Raw genomic sequence first — 21,423 nt, forward strand, 5'->3', positions numbered from 1 at the left:
GTTTTATTTATCGCTTAATGCTGTAAGAATCCCAACTTTTTGTTCGAACGGAATATCGCGTTTTTGTTTTATACTAGTAGATGCTCATGTAGGATGTTGAAAGAATCTGATATAAAAGTATTGTCTGGCGGCTGAAGCTGTCGATTGTAACATACACATTGCAATCGATTATGTGATACTACAACTGGAATCTGAATGAAAATTTCATTTTCTCATTATTCAGGTTGTCAAATTACATGATTCTAGACGAAAAAAAGTTTTCATACGTCTTTCAAGAAGCAACAAGTAAAGTTATAGTGACAGTAATACCATTCGAGGGTCAGATTTAGATTTGGTAAAAATTATAAAAGACAAAGTGTCCAAGAAGTGGTGGGGAACCTCCCAGATATGGGTAAGACTGGCAAGAATAACGTCTCAACTTAATATAAATTTTTTATTCGGGCTCTTGAAGTTGAAAATCAATTTATAATTTTTTTGCTTGTGTTTTAATTTGGATATTTTTTTGCAAAAAAACTGTTTGCTGAAGCAATTTTTAATAATACATTCAATAATAGCTATTTTGGAGGCCCGGGGGCAGAGCGCCTTGACCTACTTTTTTAATATTGATCACCACTTTTAAGATTTTCGCACATTTTTAAGTGAAAAAAATTTAAAACAAACCATTTACAAGATAAAAGCGTTTAAATTGTATGGAATTGTGACGATAATTTTACAAGGTTTCCCCATATCCAGTAATTGACTACCATTTTTTACACTCCAAAATCCGATAAAATTCTGAGAAGATTAGTGAGTGTACTTTTGATGTTACAGTAAAAAAGATATAACTTAATTGAAAGTTTGAGCTTATTGAACTAAATAGCCATAATTTATAAAATCTTTTTGCCGTAATAAAGGAAAACCTAGATGAAATATAATTTTTAGTAATCTTGTTTGTTGTTAGTTAATAGGATATTAATACAGCTATATTTAGTGAATGAAGATGAAAGATGGTAGATAAACAGTCTGGAAGAAATTAGGTGATAACAAATTGTTTCTTTATTCATTGAAAATAGAAAAATTAATATGCCTAAATTGTTCAGTTTATTTGTTCATTCAGTTTTTAAAATTATATCTAGGTTCTGATTAATTTCAGGTTATTGTGTTACAGTTTGAAGCAATAATGCCACTTGGAGAACTTATAAGCTTCCCAAGACACCAAACACGGAATAATACGCTTCTGCATTACCTGCACTCGAATTTTTTCCAATCCGCCTCAGTCAAGGAAGTGAGGCTCAACGAAAGAAGTAGAATATGCCCATATAAAGTTGAACAAATAGAGCTCTAAGTCTGAGTGGTTAATTACTTACGGAATTGTACGTCCAACGTCTAATTATCCTTAAATGAATCCGATTAAATGTGACAACGGTCTACAAATTACTTCGAACGGAATATATTAAAGTAAATCGTATATTAGCTCGTCGAATGCTCCGCTTTTTTCCGATTTATATCGTCTAATAAAAATCACTTTCCAATTATTATACGGTCGGTGAGGCCACTTTCTTCGATGGTATTGGAATTGAATAAGCCTTTTTTATTTTGAGGCGAGCATGCATTTTTCTAGAGGAGCGCGAGCGCTATAAACCAACAGGAAATAGTAAACTGAGATGAAGACAAAAAAATTAATTAAAAGAAGGTATCGCCCAGTTCGTTCAATACAGTAGATTGGGATTGGCACTCTACCAGCAAATTGGCTGTTACAAATAAAAATGTACGTGACTTGCTAGTCGGTCGAGATCACTGTCCATTTCTATTCAGCCTTAGAAAAAAAACTGGTACATATATTTCACACTTCAGTCATCAAAGTGATCTGTTTAGTCTTGGCGACAACTACGTGTTTTGTCAACGTTTTTTTTTCCTACAATCTCCTAACAATGAAGTGAAATTGTGACAGAAGAAGTTTAAAGGGAAAGTAACTTTTCACGAGAAACAATTGCAAATTAAAACTTTATTGTAAATAGTTTTTTTCTAATATCCTGTTATTGTCCTTTGGTGTGAGTTGAACTGTACTTGCGTTAGTAGAATAAATTCAATCAAGCTGGTCAGGCCACTCTCTTCCGAATCATTTTGCGAAACGCTTAAGTGAATAAAGGATATTACAACACATTGAATGCATTGAAAAAATTAATATCTATCTAAAGTTCATGTTTCCGTATATAGGCAATGTTCTTCGGTAACACCGCTGGATATGTTGGAATAACACACCTAAATATTGAATTTAATCAATGTTAAATGATTTAAAACACGGAAAAGGGCTTAAGACGTATAGGCTTCTGCACAATTAAACATATCCGGAGTATGAAATAATATTACCATCATTATTGGCTTGAAACAATCTATCAAACTCAGTTTTAGCCGGCCAACTTGATACATAAATATAATTAAATAATTCTTCCACTTTATTTTACAGTGACTGATTTCTTTCATAGAGGTTCTCTCTTTGTAGTACCTGAACTTAAAAAATAATAGAAAATTGTAATAAATATGAAGACATATTAAATTCTCTCTTTTTTCTGCTATTAATGTCTCCTGATCCCTTCACATTTTAGTACGCATTATCAAAGTTTTAAACGAAATCAGATCAGCGAAAATTAAATCAAGTTGTTACTTCAGATCTAACTTCAGCTTACCCAGAAGCGCAACCAGGAAACTTTTTAAAGGAATTGTATTCTTAGAAATGAGGACATTTCTCATTAATCATTTATTAAAGTCAAATGAGCCTCTTTAGTAAGTGAACCTGGCTTCTCCTTGACACTTGAATTTCATTTAAAAATGATCTTAATCTATGTTATCAATTTATCATTAGCCAAGTTACTTTTCAATGTAGAGTTTTTAGAACAGCCAATTTTGAAATAATTTCCTTCTAATCACATTGATAAAAATTCGTAACCATCTTAAGATCTAAGTCACATTTCCATATATCACAATTTGTTACCTGAATCAAGTATTGTTATTATTATTATTACTAATATCTTCGTTTTCCTGCTTCATCATTTCCTCAGTACTTTTTACCTTGCAGTCGTTGTCTTCCTCCTTGTTAGAAGTCTCGGAGCTAGTAGAAGACCTTGAAGAATAATTGTCTTTGTCCGAAAAATAGGATGAGTCCCTTTTTGCGTCTTCAGGAGATACAGGTTTATCTTGGCCTGACTTAGCAGGGTCGAATAGCTTAGGAAGAGGTATGGGGAAGTTTGGTAGTTGCTTTGGAGGTTGCAAGTGTTGCAACAGTCTGCCGTCTGTAACTTTTCCCATAAATGATCTAATTTCTTCAAAGTAAGACTCCTCACTTAAATTCCTGGTTGTTAAGTTCCTCCTTTGCAAGTTTCTCTCGTCCAAGATCGTTGGACCATCAGCTTCGTGTTTCTTCAGATGTCTATCCAGATTGGTTTGTTGCCCGAAACATCTCTCACACAAAGGACATTTGAATGGTTTTTCTTTATTGTGAATGTTCCTAACGTGTCTTTGAAGATTGCTGGATATACTAAAAGATCTCTCACAGTATCTACATTTGTAAGGTTGTTCGCCAGTGTGAGTCCTTAGATGTCTAGTGAGGTTGGCAGACCTTGGGAAAACTTTACCGCAGAATTTACAAGCGTAACGATCCTTGATTTTCCCTCCCGCTGGGTCGTATACTTTAGGTGTTTGTGGGGTAGGTGGGTTCCGTAACATATCAAAAGGCACCTGGTTCACTGGTGGGCTTAACATCGAGGGGCTAAGGAAGGGGTATCTTTGAGGATAACTTGGAGGTGAATTAGGGTAAGGCAAGGGTAACCGCGGCAGGTTTTCTCCCTTTTGAGCACGGTACATAGCTTCCAACATCATCGGGTGGATAGGTTGAGGAGGAAACAACATTCCTGGATAACCAGGCAACTGCGGACTAAACGTTTTTGGTAAGTTATTGTTGTTATTATTGTTACTGTTGGTACTACTGTTTTGAACCGGACTGTTTCTATCTTCCACTATCACATCGTCTTTGTCACTACTAACACTAGGCGTAGGCGATATAAGATTCCTGTTTTCGTCTTCCACTTGTCTCCTCATAATCATCAATGATAATTTCTTGTGCTCTACTCTTAGATCTAGGGGTTGGTCGTCGCCGTCTTGGGGACCTGGGGGAGGTCGACCCGCTGGGGACATATGTGGGCCTGGCGACCTGGTGTTACGGGATAGGTCGAAGGGCATCTCATCACCAGGAGGCACCCTGATGGAGAGGGGATAGACGGCGGCTTGCTTTGGTGAACTGTGGCCTCCGGAAGCCACCAGCATCTTGCGAGGGGAAGAGTCTTTTTCACGCATTGTAAGTGGAAGAGTTAGAGGTAGAGGAGGTAAGTAGCGGAGCCAGGATAGGCCCGTGTCGACCACACTCATGGGAAGTCTGAATGGTTGATCTGAAACAAACAGAACATAACGTTAATTGGTTGACATTGAAATATTTTCGAGTTTCTAGTTCAACATTTTTCAATTGGAACTCACACAATTTTTTATTGTCAATAATATTTGCTGCTTTCAGGGAAATATATTGAATTGAGATATCTGTTATAAGATTGTAGCCCCAAAAATGAGTTTGCTATTGTTGCTGCTGATACAATCAGTTCTTGCATCAATGAACGAATGAGATTAAAATGATTGTAAATCAGGTTTATTTGATTATTGTATCATGCATACAGTAGCAAATTTTGTAATAGTTAAATGCGGATTTGCAGTTTTTAGTAACTATGTTGTTAGTACTGGTTACAATGGTTATAGTAAGAGCATTATTATTTTTTGAAAGAGTCCATAGTTGTGTAGGCAACACGTAACATACAATAATTATAATAACAGTTGCTATGATGGCTAATACTGTTAATATGATTCGCAACCAGCTTCTTTTGTTATTAGTTGTGCCTTCTGGGTACATGATGACAGAATAGGACTGCCAGAAATATAACATATGTTTTAAGGAGTTTTGGATACATTTGAGTATCCTTTTTCTAGTAAACGAAACAGATTAAATTGTATCTTTATCTTTAGTAGTCGCCATTTTACAGAAATAAGTCCTGCTGTTTGGAGGTACTATTTTATAAAGGCATGTTTATTTTTAATCCTATATTTTCGTAGGTATGGTTCATATACAGGCTTACATTTACTTAAGCTTATGATAATTGCGTTGTGTTGTGCAGGTAGAAAATATAATAGGGGAATAATAACCCAATTTCTTCATGCAAAATGTCGTATCTTATTTTCTTCGTGGAACAATGTTCGTTAATTTTTATTTAGCATGTTTTGTATCTATCTGCTTATTTTGATTACGTCTGTTACATACTTTCAACTTGAATATTCCTGCTCTATTTCGTAGTTATGAGTATCATTAAATGAGTTATTTGGATATATTCAGTATTATTTACCTGAATTGCAGAACTGTCAACTGTAAAAGTCACGTCTATAATATTGTATGATACCTATTTTTTTTTCAAATTCTTCAAGTCCTCTATACGATTGCCCGTTAAAGCTGGATAGCGCTTTAGTTTCAATTTTTACTTTCGACAGATACGCACTGAAAAATTACCATAGCTAATGTATACTTCAGAGTCACTTATTTAGTTGTGTAACAGTAGCAGATACGGGCGTTAATAATTAAGTATACCGTTGATGCTGACCTTTAATTAATAAGATATTTCTCCTTAAAAGATAAAAATTGATAGTGGACGCGGTTTCCATGGGAAGTAGAAATTGATTTAATTATCCTGCCTGTTTAATTGCCATACTAATGGCGCCGTAAGTGGAGAACTGTTCCACTTTACATGGGTATCGTCGGAGTCACAAGTACTGATGTTCAATCCACTTGCCATCAATGGTGTTAAGCCGTATAAAATCCAAATAATGTTGTGAAGAATTCGGAATATTTCTATGCTTTATTTTAATAAGGAGAAAATCGAACGGGGCAGATTACTACAATTTTTCAGGAATGTGGGATCAATCTGAAAAGAAAATCAACTTTCAATTTGCAAACGCTGAACTACTTATAACAATCTATACAAGTTCATTTCAATTTTTCTCAATCATTGACCCTTTTTCATGCTTGTCAAATAATAATTAAATTAGAAACTTATGGAATTCTGCACGGGTCTCGTTTTTAACTCAGGTGAATGGTGGCTTATATAAAATACCTAAAGGAAGAATTTCAACAGTAATATAGTAATTTACAGACTGCTTATTTGATTTATTTTTTCATTTGAAAGTAAACAATGGACTACATTTTAGAAGGAAGTGTAATCAATATTAACAAATTGATTTTTTTTCCATTATAAAATTTTTATTAGCCTACTATACTGAATACAAGATTGGAAATTTAATTTAAATTAATTCTGGCTCACCAGTCTGTAGTTTCACAACATTGTAGCTTCTAAATACAAAAAAAAAATGTCTAGAGTTACTTATGATTTGGTTTCAAATTATTGGCAAGTTTTGAGGATACTGAATATATCACTGCCACTATGAATAATTTTAACTACCTTTGACAAGCGACATTTTAGAATTAACCTTTCCCAAGGGAGTTGTGTACATTGTATTGAAACTTGATTTTAAGCAGAAAAGGTACATCTATTGAAGTTTTCGAAAATTCACCGTTTCCAGTCCAGTTGACTGCTGCAGTCGATTCTTAAAACATTGCTTTATTATTAATCCCAATTTAATAAAGTAGAGGTATCCTTTTATTTATGAAATACAAAATTATTATCTACAAAACGACATGGAATTGATAATTTAACGGGAGCATTTCATTCATTGTTAAAATTGTCTTTTACTCTTATATTAAGCTGCAATAGAGAAAATATCTAGAGATATTTGTTATCCAGTATGGAAAAGCGATTACAAAAACTACATAAAAAATTGAAGAAATCAGTTTCGTGCGCCCTCTGTTAAAATTATGTAGAAACGTGATGTAACTCTAATTCTAGTCAAAACAGCTTCAACGGAGACCTATGTGCGATAAAAATCTCAAACAGGGAAATGAACTAAATATAAATAACTAAAAATGTAATCATATTTTAAGCGCTCTGTAAGACAAATATTGACCACCCTAAAACTTACTTTATATGAAGTTTTGCCTAGAATGAGTTGAAGAATCAGATCCTTCGATACTTTACATTATAAGACACATCCATTCTAAAATTGAATTTGTAGATATTACGGATGATCTCCTCAAATGTATTACTGCATTTTTAAGCAACCGTTTTTTTTTTTCGTGTGAAAATAGTTACCGACGTCTCGGAATATTATTTTTTTACAAGTGGTGTTCCTCAAGGCTCAGTACTTGGCCCATTACTTTTTCTGACACAAACATTTGTGGGAATCCTATTTCTGACTGTCAACTATAGCAGGAAAACTTTGTTGTTGTAACAGATTGAAGAAAAAAATAGTTAATATATCCGGACTCCAAAAAATTTGAAAATATGTAACCCAAGACTACAATATCATTTCATTTCATTGCCAGAAACAATTGACAGAAAACTGATTTTGATGTATTTCTATGTATTTTTAATTACCTTTCTAAACTCTTGTTATTTACTATCTCAAAAAAAATATCTCCTTCAATTGAAACTACTAAATATAGAAAGGTTATATCAATTATCTTCAAATTAATCCCCGAAACCAAATGGCTTAAACATGGAAGCCTAATTACTACTTATTGCATGCTTCATGGAGTGTATTCTACAGGTTTTTTACATGTTATAGTGATATTCGACTTTGTGGCCATACTTACAAGCTTAACCATCGAATTATGGTGACTATATACAGGATGATTCACAAAAAAATTGGGAATAGATGCGTCATGACAAATGGAGTCAATATCGTAAAAAAAAATTTTGTAAAGTCCTTATAGTTTCCGAAAAAAAAAATATTGAAGTTGTAGTATTTAAAACCATTACATTGCTGGGATACTGTAGTCACTAGCGTCATTCGCGTTGTGCGCTGTACGCAATTCGCTCTCCCTGCACATGGCCCCAGGCGATTCCGAACACTGAAATCCGATTTTATTATTAACGTTTCTGTAATAGTGTTTACATTACTTTTTCAAGTGACAAAAATGGCTTACGTGTATGCAACTCGGAGTTGATGGATATCGCTTTAATTTACGGTGAATCAAACAACATTTGTGTTATGGTGAAGCAAGTCAACATTTGTGTTGTGGTGAAGATTTGTGTTATAGTGAAGCAAGACAACATTTGTGTTAGTTCGTAGAAACTGGGTACGACGGGCCCAGATGTGTTTACACTTCGGTGGACAAAATTTTAAACAGTTATTGTATCAGGTATGTCAAATATAATTTTATTAATAACAACTGCGGCAAAAGTAGTAAATTTGTTGATTTAAAATAGGTTTTATAAAATTTTATTTATTTCTTTCCTTGGGAAAGAAATTCTTTAATATTTTTGTCCGCTCATTTTTTATTACATGTTTTGTCTTGCGCAAGGTGAGGTTTTACGGTGGACCAGTTTCCAGTGCCGTGCAGAAGTGTATTTTTAAATCATTTTCGAACTGCCCTTTTTGATTTTTTTTAAATTGTATTTGTGAGAGTCCCCTGTACATTCAAAATTTTTTTTGGGTAAGTTCTGAATCACACTATATAGATAGCTTTTTGTGCAATTGTTTGTTCCATGACTGGAATTTGTTACTAAAGAGTGTTGTAAATGCTTATTTCATAAATACCTTAGAAGATAAACTTAATAATGTACTTAATTTTCTATAATTGCAATTTGTTTGTATTCATTACATGTTTCATATTCTGTTTTATATTATATTGTATGCTTATAATTAGATTTTTACTTCTTGTTTTTGTCTTCTGCGTTTTATAGGTTTTTACTTTCACTTCACTTATATTAATAACAATAATAAAAATTTCCGTACATAAATTAGTTGACAGTGACAGTCAATTATATTTTTCTCAAAAACACTGATTTTCTTAGCTATTTCAACAATTTGGTATGAAAATAAAAATTGGGTGAATATAATGCAAGAAAACTAACTCAAGCAAATTATCATCTAAAATACCATTGGAAGATGACTCAGCTATTGACCTCTATGTATAAGACAGTCGAATTTACATATGTTGCATCCCCAAAAATTTGTTTGTACCATATTTTAAAACAATATTTAAATTAAATATCTCTGAGGCCTTCTTATTTTTTTTATATTCGCACAAACACCGTTTAAATCCATTTATTATGATATTTAACACACCTATTATGATTTTATATTGCTTAACAAAATACAAATAATTGTATTTTACATCAAAAGTTATTGTACATTTTTAGGACTAGCAGAATAAAATTGTCATATTTACCTATACCCATTTTATAGTTTACAATTTTCCCTTTGTAATATAGGTACTGCAGAAAATTTTGTTTAATAAAAGGGATCCTTTAAACAGGACACTGTGCACTTCACACTACTTGAATCGAGACATTCACGAATGGGTATCAATTTAGTGCAATTGCAAAACCCATTTAAGCACTATTTATTCGTACGGGTGTACTTGTTAACGACTGATATAATGTTGTTCAACGGTTCATGTCTTTTCGATCATAACGCCGGCCGATGCAAACATATTAAATACAGATATCCAGTTTTTGCATAACATCTTAATTTGCCCGTTGCTTGCACAACATATCTCCCGGAGAGCAGATTTCCTCTTGTGAAACTAAAACAAGTTTGACTCATTCACACATTTCAACGTTTGATATTCAGCAACAGGATAGTATTCCATTCAGTGTTTTTATAGTAAAAGTCGGAGAAGCTCCATTCATAGCCTAGCATTGGCACCATTAGGCATCCGCCGGTAAAGGTGAAGATCATCCAACGCGTACAGGGTGATTGAAAAAATCCTGGGCTCGTAGTTATAGCTGATCAGCTGATACTCGGTGGTAATCGAGTTACTTGACAAGGAATTTATTTTTATTAGTTATTTGATGTGATAGAGAAGATGAATTACGAAGGAATTTACGTGCCATTAAATTCGTCTAAGTAATATGCAATTTATACTAATCCATGAATTCAATAGACAAGAGGGAACACATTTTTATTTTTCATTGTATGGGAAAAAGTCGCTACTGACAAATTGTAAGAATGTAAGGGTTGGTAAATCACTTTTATTTTGGCACGAAAATACTGTTATAAGGAAAGTTGTTTAGAACCAAAATTTATGTTCCAATTTGAATTTGTTGATACATCGGTTAAATTCGATTGTTTTGAAATAAAAAAGTAATTTGAGGAGTGGAAATTGTATCTTCGATTTATTCATGAGGCACATGTTTATTTTGTTGTTTTTTTAATGATGTCCAACAACGGTTTTTTCCGATTGTAAGATTTTTTTTTATTTCTATAAAGACCCCTCTGTATATACCTTTGATCAAATATGTAGTGATTAAAAATTAGTTCAGTTTTTATTTTCTTTTACCATTTTTCAAATTCTTTTTAATTTTAATGGTAGCTTTACACCCAACAGTTTCCTTTTTATTTTGTGACAATCGAAGTGCACTAGTTTTGTCAAAAATTGAAATTAAAACTGACTTTAAACTCTAAACATCTTTCTTTAAAATCATTTTTTAATGTTGTTAAAACTGAAGGACATTTACCATTGCATTATTTTCACGTTGCCTTTCCTGAACATTCCATGCAAATATAAAATCTTCATATCATTTTAAATGCTGAATTCTTTATCAAACGTTAATACATTTTTAAAAATGAATAATGAATATCTCTCCCCTTTGTCCTGATACTGCAAACAGGGTGTTTCAAAAATAAATATGTTATGTGAAGAGAGTTAGGGAATATTAAGCAATCTGTAGTATACGAGAAAGAAATAATTTGCACAAAAAAATAAAAAAGGGAGGTATTAAGAAGTAGCAGAGTACAGACTAAAATTATGCCACAAATTAATTTAGACATAACATGTTGATTCGTGTAGTTATCTAGTATTTCGAATCCCTACTTTTTTAAATAACTAATAATTTAATAAATACAAAGTGTTTCTGAAATAGCAGCGCTCCTTGAAAAGGGCGATACAGGACATTGAAGAATTTTTACATAGCATATCTTCTATTGGTAAGTAATTAATTTTTATGTTACTTTTAGATGAGATTTGAATAAATTTCAGCATTTTCGAACACAAAATTTAAACCGTCAAAATCGTCATCACCGCTTTCGCACTGCGGCGCGCGGCAACTTTGAAATCAAAGGTACAGTTGGCTGCCGCACCAGGCGCGGATATAAATTTGTATAAACCTTCATATGATTTTTTTTCCATTTTAAAACGTAATATTTCAGATCATTAGTGCTTAATAAAGGTTGCCTATTTTCATGTCCTCTATCACTCTTTCCAAGGAACGCATTTATTTCAAAAACACCCTGTATAACAACATAGCTATGGGTATAAAATGGTTAACAATAAACGCATTATATACGAATTTAGTTTATAATAATGTTTAGTATGATAATAATGAAGAAATTATTGATAATATTTAGATGTGACTCACTGTGTATAAGCAGATTTATTTTATGACCTTTTACGGAAATTATGCTAACGTGTCTATAATTTATGATTTTTTTTTTAATAGTTTCGCAAAATATGTTTCCGTTTTTAGTTTCCTATTATCACTATGTAGCAGACTAGCAGCAAAGGAGTGCCTTATATATTAAAATATGAAATTGCTTCCTGTAGAGAAAAGACAATAAATTGAAGACGTTGTTGGAAATATTTCTAGCACGTTATAATTCGATTTCTCAATTTCTAAATGACCAATTTGTATTTTTTATTTAAAGAGTGTTTTAGATCTTTAGAAAATGTGCTATTATTAATAAGAAAATGGTTTGGTTTTGAATTTATTTAATTTTAATCGTAATTCATAATCTATCTATCTCAATTAAACTTATGAATAGAAAGAATCATTAGCTTAGCATAAGTGAGTCCTTTATAACATTAGTCAATTTTATTTTCGTCCTTCTCTTTTTATTATATCTGGATAAGTTTATATTATTTGTGTAATATGTTTATTTTCTTTGGCTGTTTTATTTGTGTAGTACACTTTTCTCAAATATATTATTTTGATGTTGCTCAATCTATTACTTGGCTGTGGTTTGTTAAATAATTCGAAAATAATTAAATAAATATCCTGAAATGTAAATCAATAAATAAAACGTTGTTATTAATGGTCATTCTATTACTCATGATGTGTATGTTCTGTTATTATTATGGATTTGATTTTTTTGTGTATTTAATAACAGAAAACAGTGTATCATTTTCTATAAATATCCCATGAGTATCTCGCTAAATGTGAAAATTATCCGTTTATGAACTGCTTTCGAAATCAGAGCATTTTTTTATATACACATGTGGAAATTCAGCGGCAATCGTATATTAGTAGAAACTAGCTTTCTATATCGACAGATAAATCTGCAAAAAGAGGCGGAAGATGCCATTGAGTGCTGACAATTATATAAGTCTTGACCCGATAAGATCTAATTTACCACAGAGTCATATAAATTCTGTAACTTTTTATCGGTTTCCCATTATTTGATAAAAATACAATTAAAGTCCAAACGCGTTATACTTTTTTGTGGACCACTTCTAACATCCATAACAATATCGTAAAGAAAGCTCTAAGCAGCAATTTGAAGTCCCACAATGAACTCGATACATATACTTTTTACGAAGGTCTAGGGGTGATTGGGGTAAATATGTATCACCTATGCCAAACGGAGTCTCTTAAAGTTTTTTCTGTGAAGAGAACATAATTTAAACATTATTAAAGTATTTTCGGCCTAGTGGATTATGACAATTGTACGCTATGACATCTGATTATTTTCAAATATGGCGGATAAGGACGAACAAAAGTATAGACTGACGTAGAAACTTTTGTATTTTTCTCTTTTATAAAGTAGTTAGTACTTTATTTGGTTAATATAAAATATACACACCGAGTAAACTAAAGAGAAGACATGGTATTCATTTCCCCTACTTTTTATTTTAAATGTGATAAATTTATTTTGTTGAAATTCATTATGAAATTCCATAAAATAATTAAATAATTTTATTAAACAAGAAACTTTTTGCATCAAAATAAATACAGTGTAATCTCTCTCGGATAGGCACTAAAGAGACTAAGGGAGGTGACATTCTGATATAGAATTGGATAAAATATATTTAGAAAAAATAGTAAAATATTAAATTAAATATTCTGGCGATTTTCATCAATGTCGTCAAATATCGTGCACTACATCAAGACATAAGTGAACTAAAGACATCAAAAGCAGCAACTAGTGACTGAGAGTTATTACTGATTGACAATGAAGATTGTTGTAAAATATTAGAAAATTAATCTCCACATTCGCTTAAAAGAGAGTCTCCCCATGGGACTTATTAGGACCAACCACTAGAAGAAGAAGAAGAAGAAGAAGAAGAAGAAGAAGAAGAAGAAGAAGGGATAGTTACAATGCTATTCTTATGAAAAGATGGAGAGACTAAACAAAGCTGTGCGTTCATGGGGTTGGCCCCTAAGGGAGATTTCACAATATGTATTAGCAACTTCTAAATTGAACATTTTAATTTCTAATAATGTACCATTATTATTTATTTATCCCTTTAACAAAGTTTGCAATTGTTAGCTTTGAAATTACAATCATATTTCCGCAGATACGGCCACCTTAAGACATCATATCCTTTTTTGGTAAATTTTTTATCAACAGGTTACTAGTGTGCAGTATTTTATCATTATTTAAAAACAAAACAAAATTTCACCACACTTCCCAAAAGAAACTTTCATATCAACACATGTTGCTGGAAGATTGATTGTTTAAATACTTCATTTCATAACAAATTCCTGTAAATGGATGAAATAAATTAAAAAAAAAACTATTTCTTCCATGCTATTGTAACGATTTGTTCGATCGTAATTTTTCTAGATTTTTCCTCATTCTGCGTCCAGGCCTTAACTTAAACTCACAGTTATTTCAATAGTCGGTGCTCCTGTTTCCCCCACATTTTTTCGCAAATGTATACGCAACGCGCAAACTGGATTAGAGCAACAATTCTACCGAGTGGTCGCAAAAAAGCGCAATTAGAAGGCGTAACTGTGTTTATTGGTTCTTCTTTAGATTTACAATCCACTTCGGTTTCCTATGAAGGAGACCATAACTTAGTGCGTTTTCTTATACGGTGTACACGTCAATTAGTGCGGCGGATTCCTCCAATATATTTAATTCCAACACGTCAGAATACGTCAAAGGAGATATTGGATTGATTTTTTCCCAGGGCGGCTGCAAGTTAAATGAAGGTAGGTACTTACATAGTTTACACTTTTAAATAAATAATAAAAATTTTAAATTAGTGTTATCAACATTGCCTTGACCAATTTGCCATTTGAAGAAATTAATTTTTGAATATATATATATATATATGTCTAGACATTTTTCTTTATTAAACTTTTTGAAAGTTTGTAAATTATATTTTATTCTGTCATTTTTCATATTGTTTAATTGTGAATTAAGAAAAAACTCGACTCGAAATAAACATTATTGTCATATGCATGTAAATAATTGTATAGTTTTCTATAATCTGAACACCCAATTTTTTATTGAGATTAATACTTTTCTATAGTATAAATCGCATTTTAACTGTCAATCACTCCTCGTATTCGTCTGATTTCATTCTGGTCAATTTTGAGTCAAGATGTCATTGCAATAGTAAAATTGCATTATGTTAAAATGAAAGCCTTTATCATTGAGAAGTGATGAATGCGTGTTCCTGTATATAAAAGATATTATAATTACAAATTAATGGTAAAGTATTGTTACCAAAATCGCCTAATAGGAATATTTTCTATAAAAATAGTTGATATATAACTATAATATTAGTTAAACATGTGTATGTGTATTTATAAAATTAATTTCTTGTACCTACCTATTTTTTTTACAGTGTAGGTAACGCTAGAGGCGAATTCAAATGGCATTCATTGAACAACTTGCCTATGAACTACATTAATGAAACCACACTCTAAGAGATTATTCTGAAGAAATGTATATCAATCCCACGAGTTCTTAGTAAAGTATAAGCATTGTTATTAGCGAAGACCTCTTGACCCGCACAGACCTATAAAGTATGTACCTAGTTGTTGCTATATACCTTAGCATGTTGTGCAACAGAATCGTTTTATAAGTGAAATCAATATAAAACGGCATATAAATATAAGGTATTTCTAACTACTATTTTATATGTCATGTTTCGTCGATTTTCCTGTACATTTTGATGATTGTCTCATTTAACACTTTATTTAAAGTACGTATTGTTAAAGAATTTTAAAACAGTAATGCTAAAAAGAAAATACTGAGTGTAGCAGCCTCTTTAAGGTTTAAAGGCAGGCACATGAGTCGAAACTGGAATATATGGAGTTAAGAAAAAGGTTCAAATTCCCCTTAGTAGGTTCTGTTGCTACTTGGCTCATCTTTTTAACGATTTTCTGGACCTTTAAACGTGTTAGAAAGGCCAAACTGTATCACATTAAACTGCCAAAAACTTTTCTCCATGGAAAACACTGCGATTTACTTATCGTCTGATTGTGAATGCAGTTGGACTTGCCAATAGGCGGTTTTTAGATCTAGCGCAGAAAATCATTTAAATCCAGACAGCGGGTCCAGTCTATCCTTAGCAACGGATAGGTATTCTTCTTCTGTCTTCTACGCAAAATCTGATGGAGCCATTTTTCTACTTTACCAAAACTAATGAAGAAACTAGGAACACATCACATGTCATAGTCTTACAGATAAAAAAAATGAGCATTGAATACAGTGCAACGGAGTTAATAAGGAGGGACGTCAAAAACTCATACAGATGAGCAGCACTAAAGTTGATGAACTCATGTCAAAAAAAAAAAATTGACCATATGGAATTGCAGAACAAGAACTTTTATCTCTCTGAATAATGATCAAAATTACCGTGAAAAAACACCCACGATTTATTTCGATAATTCTTTTATACAACACTAAAGACTTCAGATTGATTATTCCTAAAAACCTAAACAATTAAAAATTAATTATCTCTTTCCTACAGAAACCTTTGCCGTCGGCTAGTCGGAATTGAATGTTTTTTTCCTAAAACTAATTACGTTACCATCAGACAAGACGCGTTAATAGGCAGATAATAATATTTTTCCACTTGTGGCTCGCTAATTATGCTCGCTACAAAGAAAGACCTGAAACCACCCGCGCTTAACGTTGCGATTTTATAGTTTACAATTAAATTAATGTGTAAACATAAATTGTTCATTACAATCTCTAATTACCGCACATCAAATTTGAGAACAATTAACATTTCACGCTCGTTTACTTTCTCATTTTTCTACTCGTTGAACATGGATTTATTGTTTTACATTCCTTCGTGGATCATTTCATTAACACCGACATATGTTAGATATGTTTCTAGGAATTTCTAATTAAAAGCTGTGATATAGTGCTAATACCTAACCCTTTATAGTCAACGACAGTAGAAAACTTGCATTCTATTTATGAATACTGGTATACATCAAGTTCAAGACCAAGAAAATAGTTTTAAGGATAAAAATACAAGAAATTTTGTCAATGTCAATCTGATTTTAACCAGACTTGGGCAATAATAATGATACTGGTAATACTGATTATGGCATAATCTCTGAAAACCAGAATAATAAATACAGAATTTTGTAATAAAGAAAATTTATAAACACATTTGCATAGTTTGATTTTTGTAACAGCAAATGCAATGATATAAAAAATATGTATGTGAGAAACCTCTATTGGACAGTTTGTAAAATCTCTCCACCGTTTGGCATACATTTATAAGTAAATTTGCGCTAATACTCGTGTTCACAATGCACGCTAGTCTTGAGGCGTATAAGTTGCCATTGTTACACTATTGCATCACAGTCTGATCTAATATGTAGTACAAATAAAAATATTGCCACTTCTTACTTTCCAGTTGTTTTCTCGTTTTCATAAATATGTAGGTACTTTTTCCACACAAAACTAAAGTTTTTCTCTGCATAGCCTATATTTCAAAACTTTATAAATTGTTTCTTCTAGAAATTTATTATTACTGTACTATAATTATAAAAATGGAAGACAGAGTTTGTGAAAAATATATAGAGTTTGTAGAAAAAGACTTTGTAAAAATAGTTTGTAAAAAATAGAGTTTGTGAAAAGATAGACTTGAAACAGTTTGTAAAAAATATACAGGGTGATTCAGAACTTATAAAAAAAATTCTGGATGTACAAGGGACCCTTACAAATACAATTTTGTAAAGAAAAAATCAAAAAGTCAGTTCGAAATTGATTTAAAAATACACTTCTGCACGGCACTGGAAACTGGTCCACTGTAAAACTTGACCTCGCACAATGCGATCGGTATGACGGCGTGATAAAAACGGACAAAAACTTTCGCAAGGAAAGAAATATGTAAATAGAATTTTATCGCACCTATTTTATATCGGAAAATTCAAATGCTTTTGCTTTTTTTAATTATTAATAAAATTAATTTGTTTTTAAATAATAAAATCATTTGACATACCCGATGCTGCAACAGCAATTGTTCAAAATTTTATCCACTCACGTGTAAACACATTTGGGTCCGTCTTACTCACTTTTTACGAATTAACACAAATGATGTCTTGCTTCACCATAACACAAATACTTCACCATAATACAAATGTTGTCTTGCTTCACCATAAATTAAAACGATATCCATCAACTCTGAGTTGCTGTACACGCAAGCCATTTTTGACACTAACTACTAAAAAACTGATGTAAATACCACAGATAACAGGTAAAAACTACCGCAACGACGGATTTCAGTATTAGGAGTATTGCGAATGACGCTAGAGACTACAGTTGTCCAGCTATGTAGTGGTTTAATGTGCTATAACTTCAATAATTTTTTTCTCAGAAACTATAAGGATTTTACAAAAATTTTTTTTACAATATTGACTCCATTTCTCATGCCGCATCTATTCCCAAATTTTTTTGGATAAGTTGAGAATCACCCTGTATAGTTTATAAAAAAAAGTTAACGGATTTGCTTTGGAATGTTAAAAATTAAAAGACAATTTTTTGTATACAATGAATTAAAGAAATAATTATTGTTACATTTTGACCTTGCTGGCACGCATGTATGGAAATAGTGATAAATGTATATGCGTTTTAATACAAAAATAACAGTGAATCCGCAGATATCTATACCAAGGCAGACTGCTTGCAATGATAAACACACATCCATCCTCCTTTTGGTAAATACACGGAATGCTTAGATCATCCTCCGAGTAGTTCCACAAGGGTCAAGTCAGCGCGTTCGGCGGGTCAGGCAACGCCTTTGAGTAAGCAAATCCTCACGTAGCAAGGCGCGCACTTTTTCTTCGATTGTAGCAGCAGTTCTGGTTTCAGGTGTTGCATGTATTTATTAAAGAACCATTAACGTGTTTAAACGGTTGAGCGTATTATCTTCGGATCTGTCGGTGGTACGTGCGTCTAACGGGGAACCGACAATTTGTCTATGTAGGTCTAGAGGAGTCACGACTAAATGTACACTGAGAAATCAGATTTTAGAGTCAGTCCAACTTTATATCATAACTCTTTAAGAGAAATCTGTACTAGATCATTGATTTAACTTCGATTAACATTTGCTATAACTTTTTGAGAACCTCTGGAAGAATCCCCGAGTTACATACTACATAAAAAGGGGTAAACAGTTGTGGCCGTAATTGGCGTGTCGTCAGCTTCTTTACTTTTTTTCCTTATATTAGTTGCTAGTTAAATTCGAGGAATGTTCAGTTCCGCTTTAGTTTTCATAACAGAAACCTGTGACTATGATTGTAAAAATTGTTAGTGTACAGATGATTAAATGAACTTATTTATTTTATTGATTCTTGTTTTAATAGCACTTTTTTAAACACAAGAAACAGAATTAAATTAAATGACTTTAACATAATTCAAATTTGGCATAATACTTTTTATAGAATTGTTATTAGATTAATTTGTTATTTATAATCGACAAATAACAGTCAATTTAAGTGATCACCATTTACAGTTTTTTAATACATACTATTTATAGTTTGATACTGCTTTGACATAAAAACCGAGAATGTAAAACATTATTTGAGTATATTGTTATCCTCACAGATCGTTTTCTTAATATTCCCACTTTATTGTTTGTTATATTCATTTATTTTATTAAATGTATGTAGTGGTTGGCCATGACCAAAGGCAACTGCATTTGTGACAAGCAAATTCGTGTTAAGGATATTATTGCAATGGAAATGTTAATTATCAGTTAATTTGAATATTCGAACAAATTAAACGAATCGTTCTCTCAGTGTAACGGCTCGCTCGCCACTAGCTGGAGCTTGTGGGTGCCTGACAGGGCTATTTATCGACAACTTCCGTGTGTTATACATAGATCGGATTCTCTTAGGGCGGTGTCCTTCTTTACTGCTCTCCGCTTGCAAGTTTTATAGGCTGCACTCATGTTTACTGTTATCACTAGCATTTTTGTTGGAGTCCAGGAAGCAATCTGCTGGAGGAGATAAATCTCCAACGGTCATTTTTAGCTCCTTGCCCGTGGAGGAAGCGTTGCAGTGGCGTCTTTGACGTAGGAATTTATTAAATCCACGATTCTTGTTCATTCGCAATGCTGAGATATGCTCTTACGACACATGTGTGGATTCCTCGGCTATTTTCTAATAAAGTTTGAAGCTGTTTACAAAATTTAACAACTGTTTGTAAGCTAACTTAAAGGTCTTGAGAATAAGAAAGATAGAATGCATGAGACAGAAAAGGGCAAAAAGGAAAAACATGGAATATACAAAGATATGAGAATACCAAGAGTAAAAAAAGTTAAATCACTACCAATTAATAAGTAGGTACTTAAAACTTGTGGATTCCGCATAAACCTTAAGACATTAAGTTATGTAATACATTGTTCGACAGTAAAAAAATAAATAAGTAATAAAAAGTTTAAAACTAAAATAAGAACGTAATATAGAAATTCTGAATAAAAAAATTCTGGGATGATTCTGCTTACAAAAATTGTACTATGTGACAGTTTTTCGAAATTAATAGAGTTACATAGCCTCAAAATTTTTACTTATTGTTTGTGAACAAGCCTGTGTATTTAATAAATATTTCTTGTCGACAATTTTATTTACTTTCGTATTGGTGTGCAAACATTTAATTTTTAATAAGTAATTTAATTTATATATTACGAATAATGGATTCTACGTAACCGCTAGAATATTTTTTACAGCTAAAAGTAATCACAGCTTGAATAGAACTTCATCACCTCGTACTTGGTGAAATATTCTTTCGAATTATACAAAAGTAACATTAATAGTTCTTTTATGTCGGCAGGTATCGTGCGGCTCATCCAATTACGAATTAAAAATTAGAATTACTTTATCAATGCCATTTACTATTTTTCGTATTACAATAATTGAGAGTTAATTTAGCCACACCCGAAATCCTTATTGGGTACATCTGGGCATTCGGAATGATAATAGACGAGCACGGTTAATTTTTTTTATTACTAACGTCAGTCCGTCGCTTTCTAGACCTGACTGCTTTTACACGAAGTTAATGTAGTGTTACCGAAGCCATAATAATAATGGGACACCTTAAAAGTAAAAATTGTTGCCCATTTGTTTCAGCTGCTAGTTTACAATTATTTCTAGACTGAGCCAAAAAACGTAAATCTCTCTTAATGCAAGCAGTAAAGAATAAAATACGAGACCCTGGCAAAATATTGCAGTGTGTGGCTTTATTTTAAAATAAAAATTGTCTTGAGAAGAAATCAGTGTTAATATTTCTTGAATGGAATTTTATCCACTGGATAGTTGTTTTCTTTTTACCATAGAGCGTTTTTTATTATTTTATATTAGCGCACATAATTTTCAATATATAAATTTTGCACTGGTTACGAGAAAAAAAATACATGCATCGGCCGGGAATCGAACCCGGGCCGCCCGCGTGGCAGGCGAGCATTCTACCACTGAACCACCGATGCTTACGACACCGTCTTACTTACATGGTTTATATCATGTATTAACCTCGTTGAATTGTAAGATCGAGATTGAAAAGGCCAGGTTAAAGATTTCTGGCTAAATCTTAGGAAGGGAATGCAAGTCTGTAAGTGGCGGCGACATAGGCCACACATAACAACTCGAAATAAGATGCTGAAAACTAATAGTTGAAATTTGTCTCTTGAATTAATAAATATCTACTTACATTTTAGCTTTACCACTCAAATTAATACTTTGTAATCAAGCTCCATACATATTGAAGTATATTTCATAACTTTTTCCTCAAAATTAATAAACATCATATTTGTATCTTTATCCA

The 21,423-nt window shown here is 32.2% G+C and overlaps 1 protein-coding gene and 1 non-coding gene across 2 annotated transcripts in view; both read right to left on the reverse strand.

Annotated features, from left to right (window-relative positions):
- Nucleotides 1-686: 686 nt before the first annotated feature.
- Nucleotides 687-21,423, reverse strand: part of LOC108904644 (PR domain zinc finger protein 16) — a 177,550-nt gene continuing 156,813 nt past the window's right edge. Inside the window, exon 2 of the mRNA XM_018707279.1 lies at nucleotides 687-4,421. Within this exon, the coding sequence (XP_018562795.1) occupies nucleotides 2,977-4,401 (1,425 nt within the window). The 5' untranslated portion in view covers nucleotides 4,402-4,421 and the 3' untranslated portion in view covers nucleotides 687-2,976. The remainder of the gene's footprint in view (nucleotides 4,422-21,423) is intronic.
- Trnag-gcc lies at nucleotides 21,018-21,088 on the reverse strand. Its single transcript has one exon. It is a non-coding gene; the product is annotated as a tRNA-Gly (tRNA).

Source organism: Anoplophora glabripennis, unplaced genomic scaffold, assembly GCF_000390285.2.
Source record: "Anoplophora glabripennis isolate ALB-LARVAE unplaced genomic scaffold, Agla_2.0 scaffold132, whole genome shotgun sequence".
Classification (NCBI taxonomy): Eukaryota; Metazoa; Arthropoda; class Insecta; order Coleoptera; family Cerambycidae; genus Anoplophora; species Anoplophora glabripennis.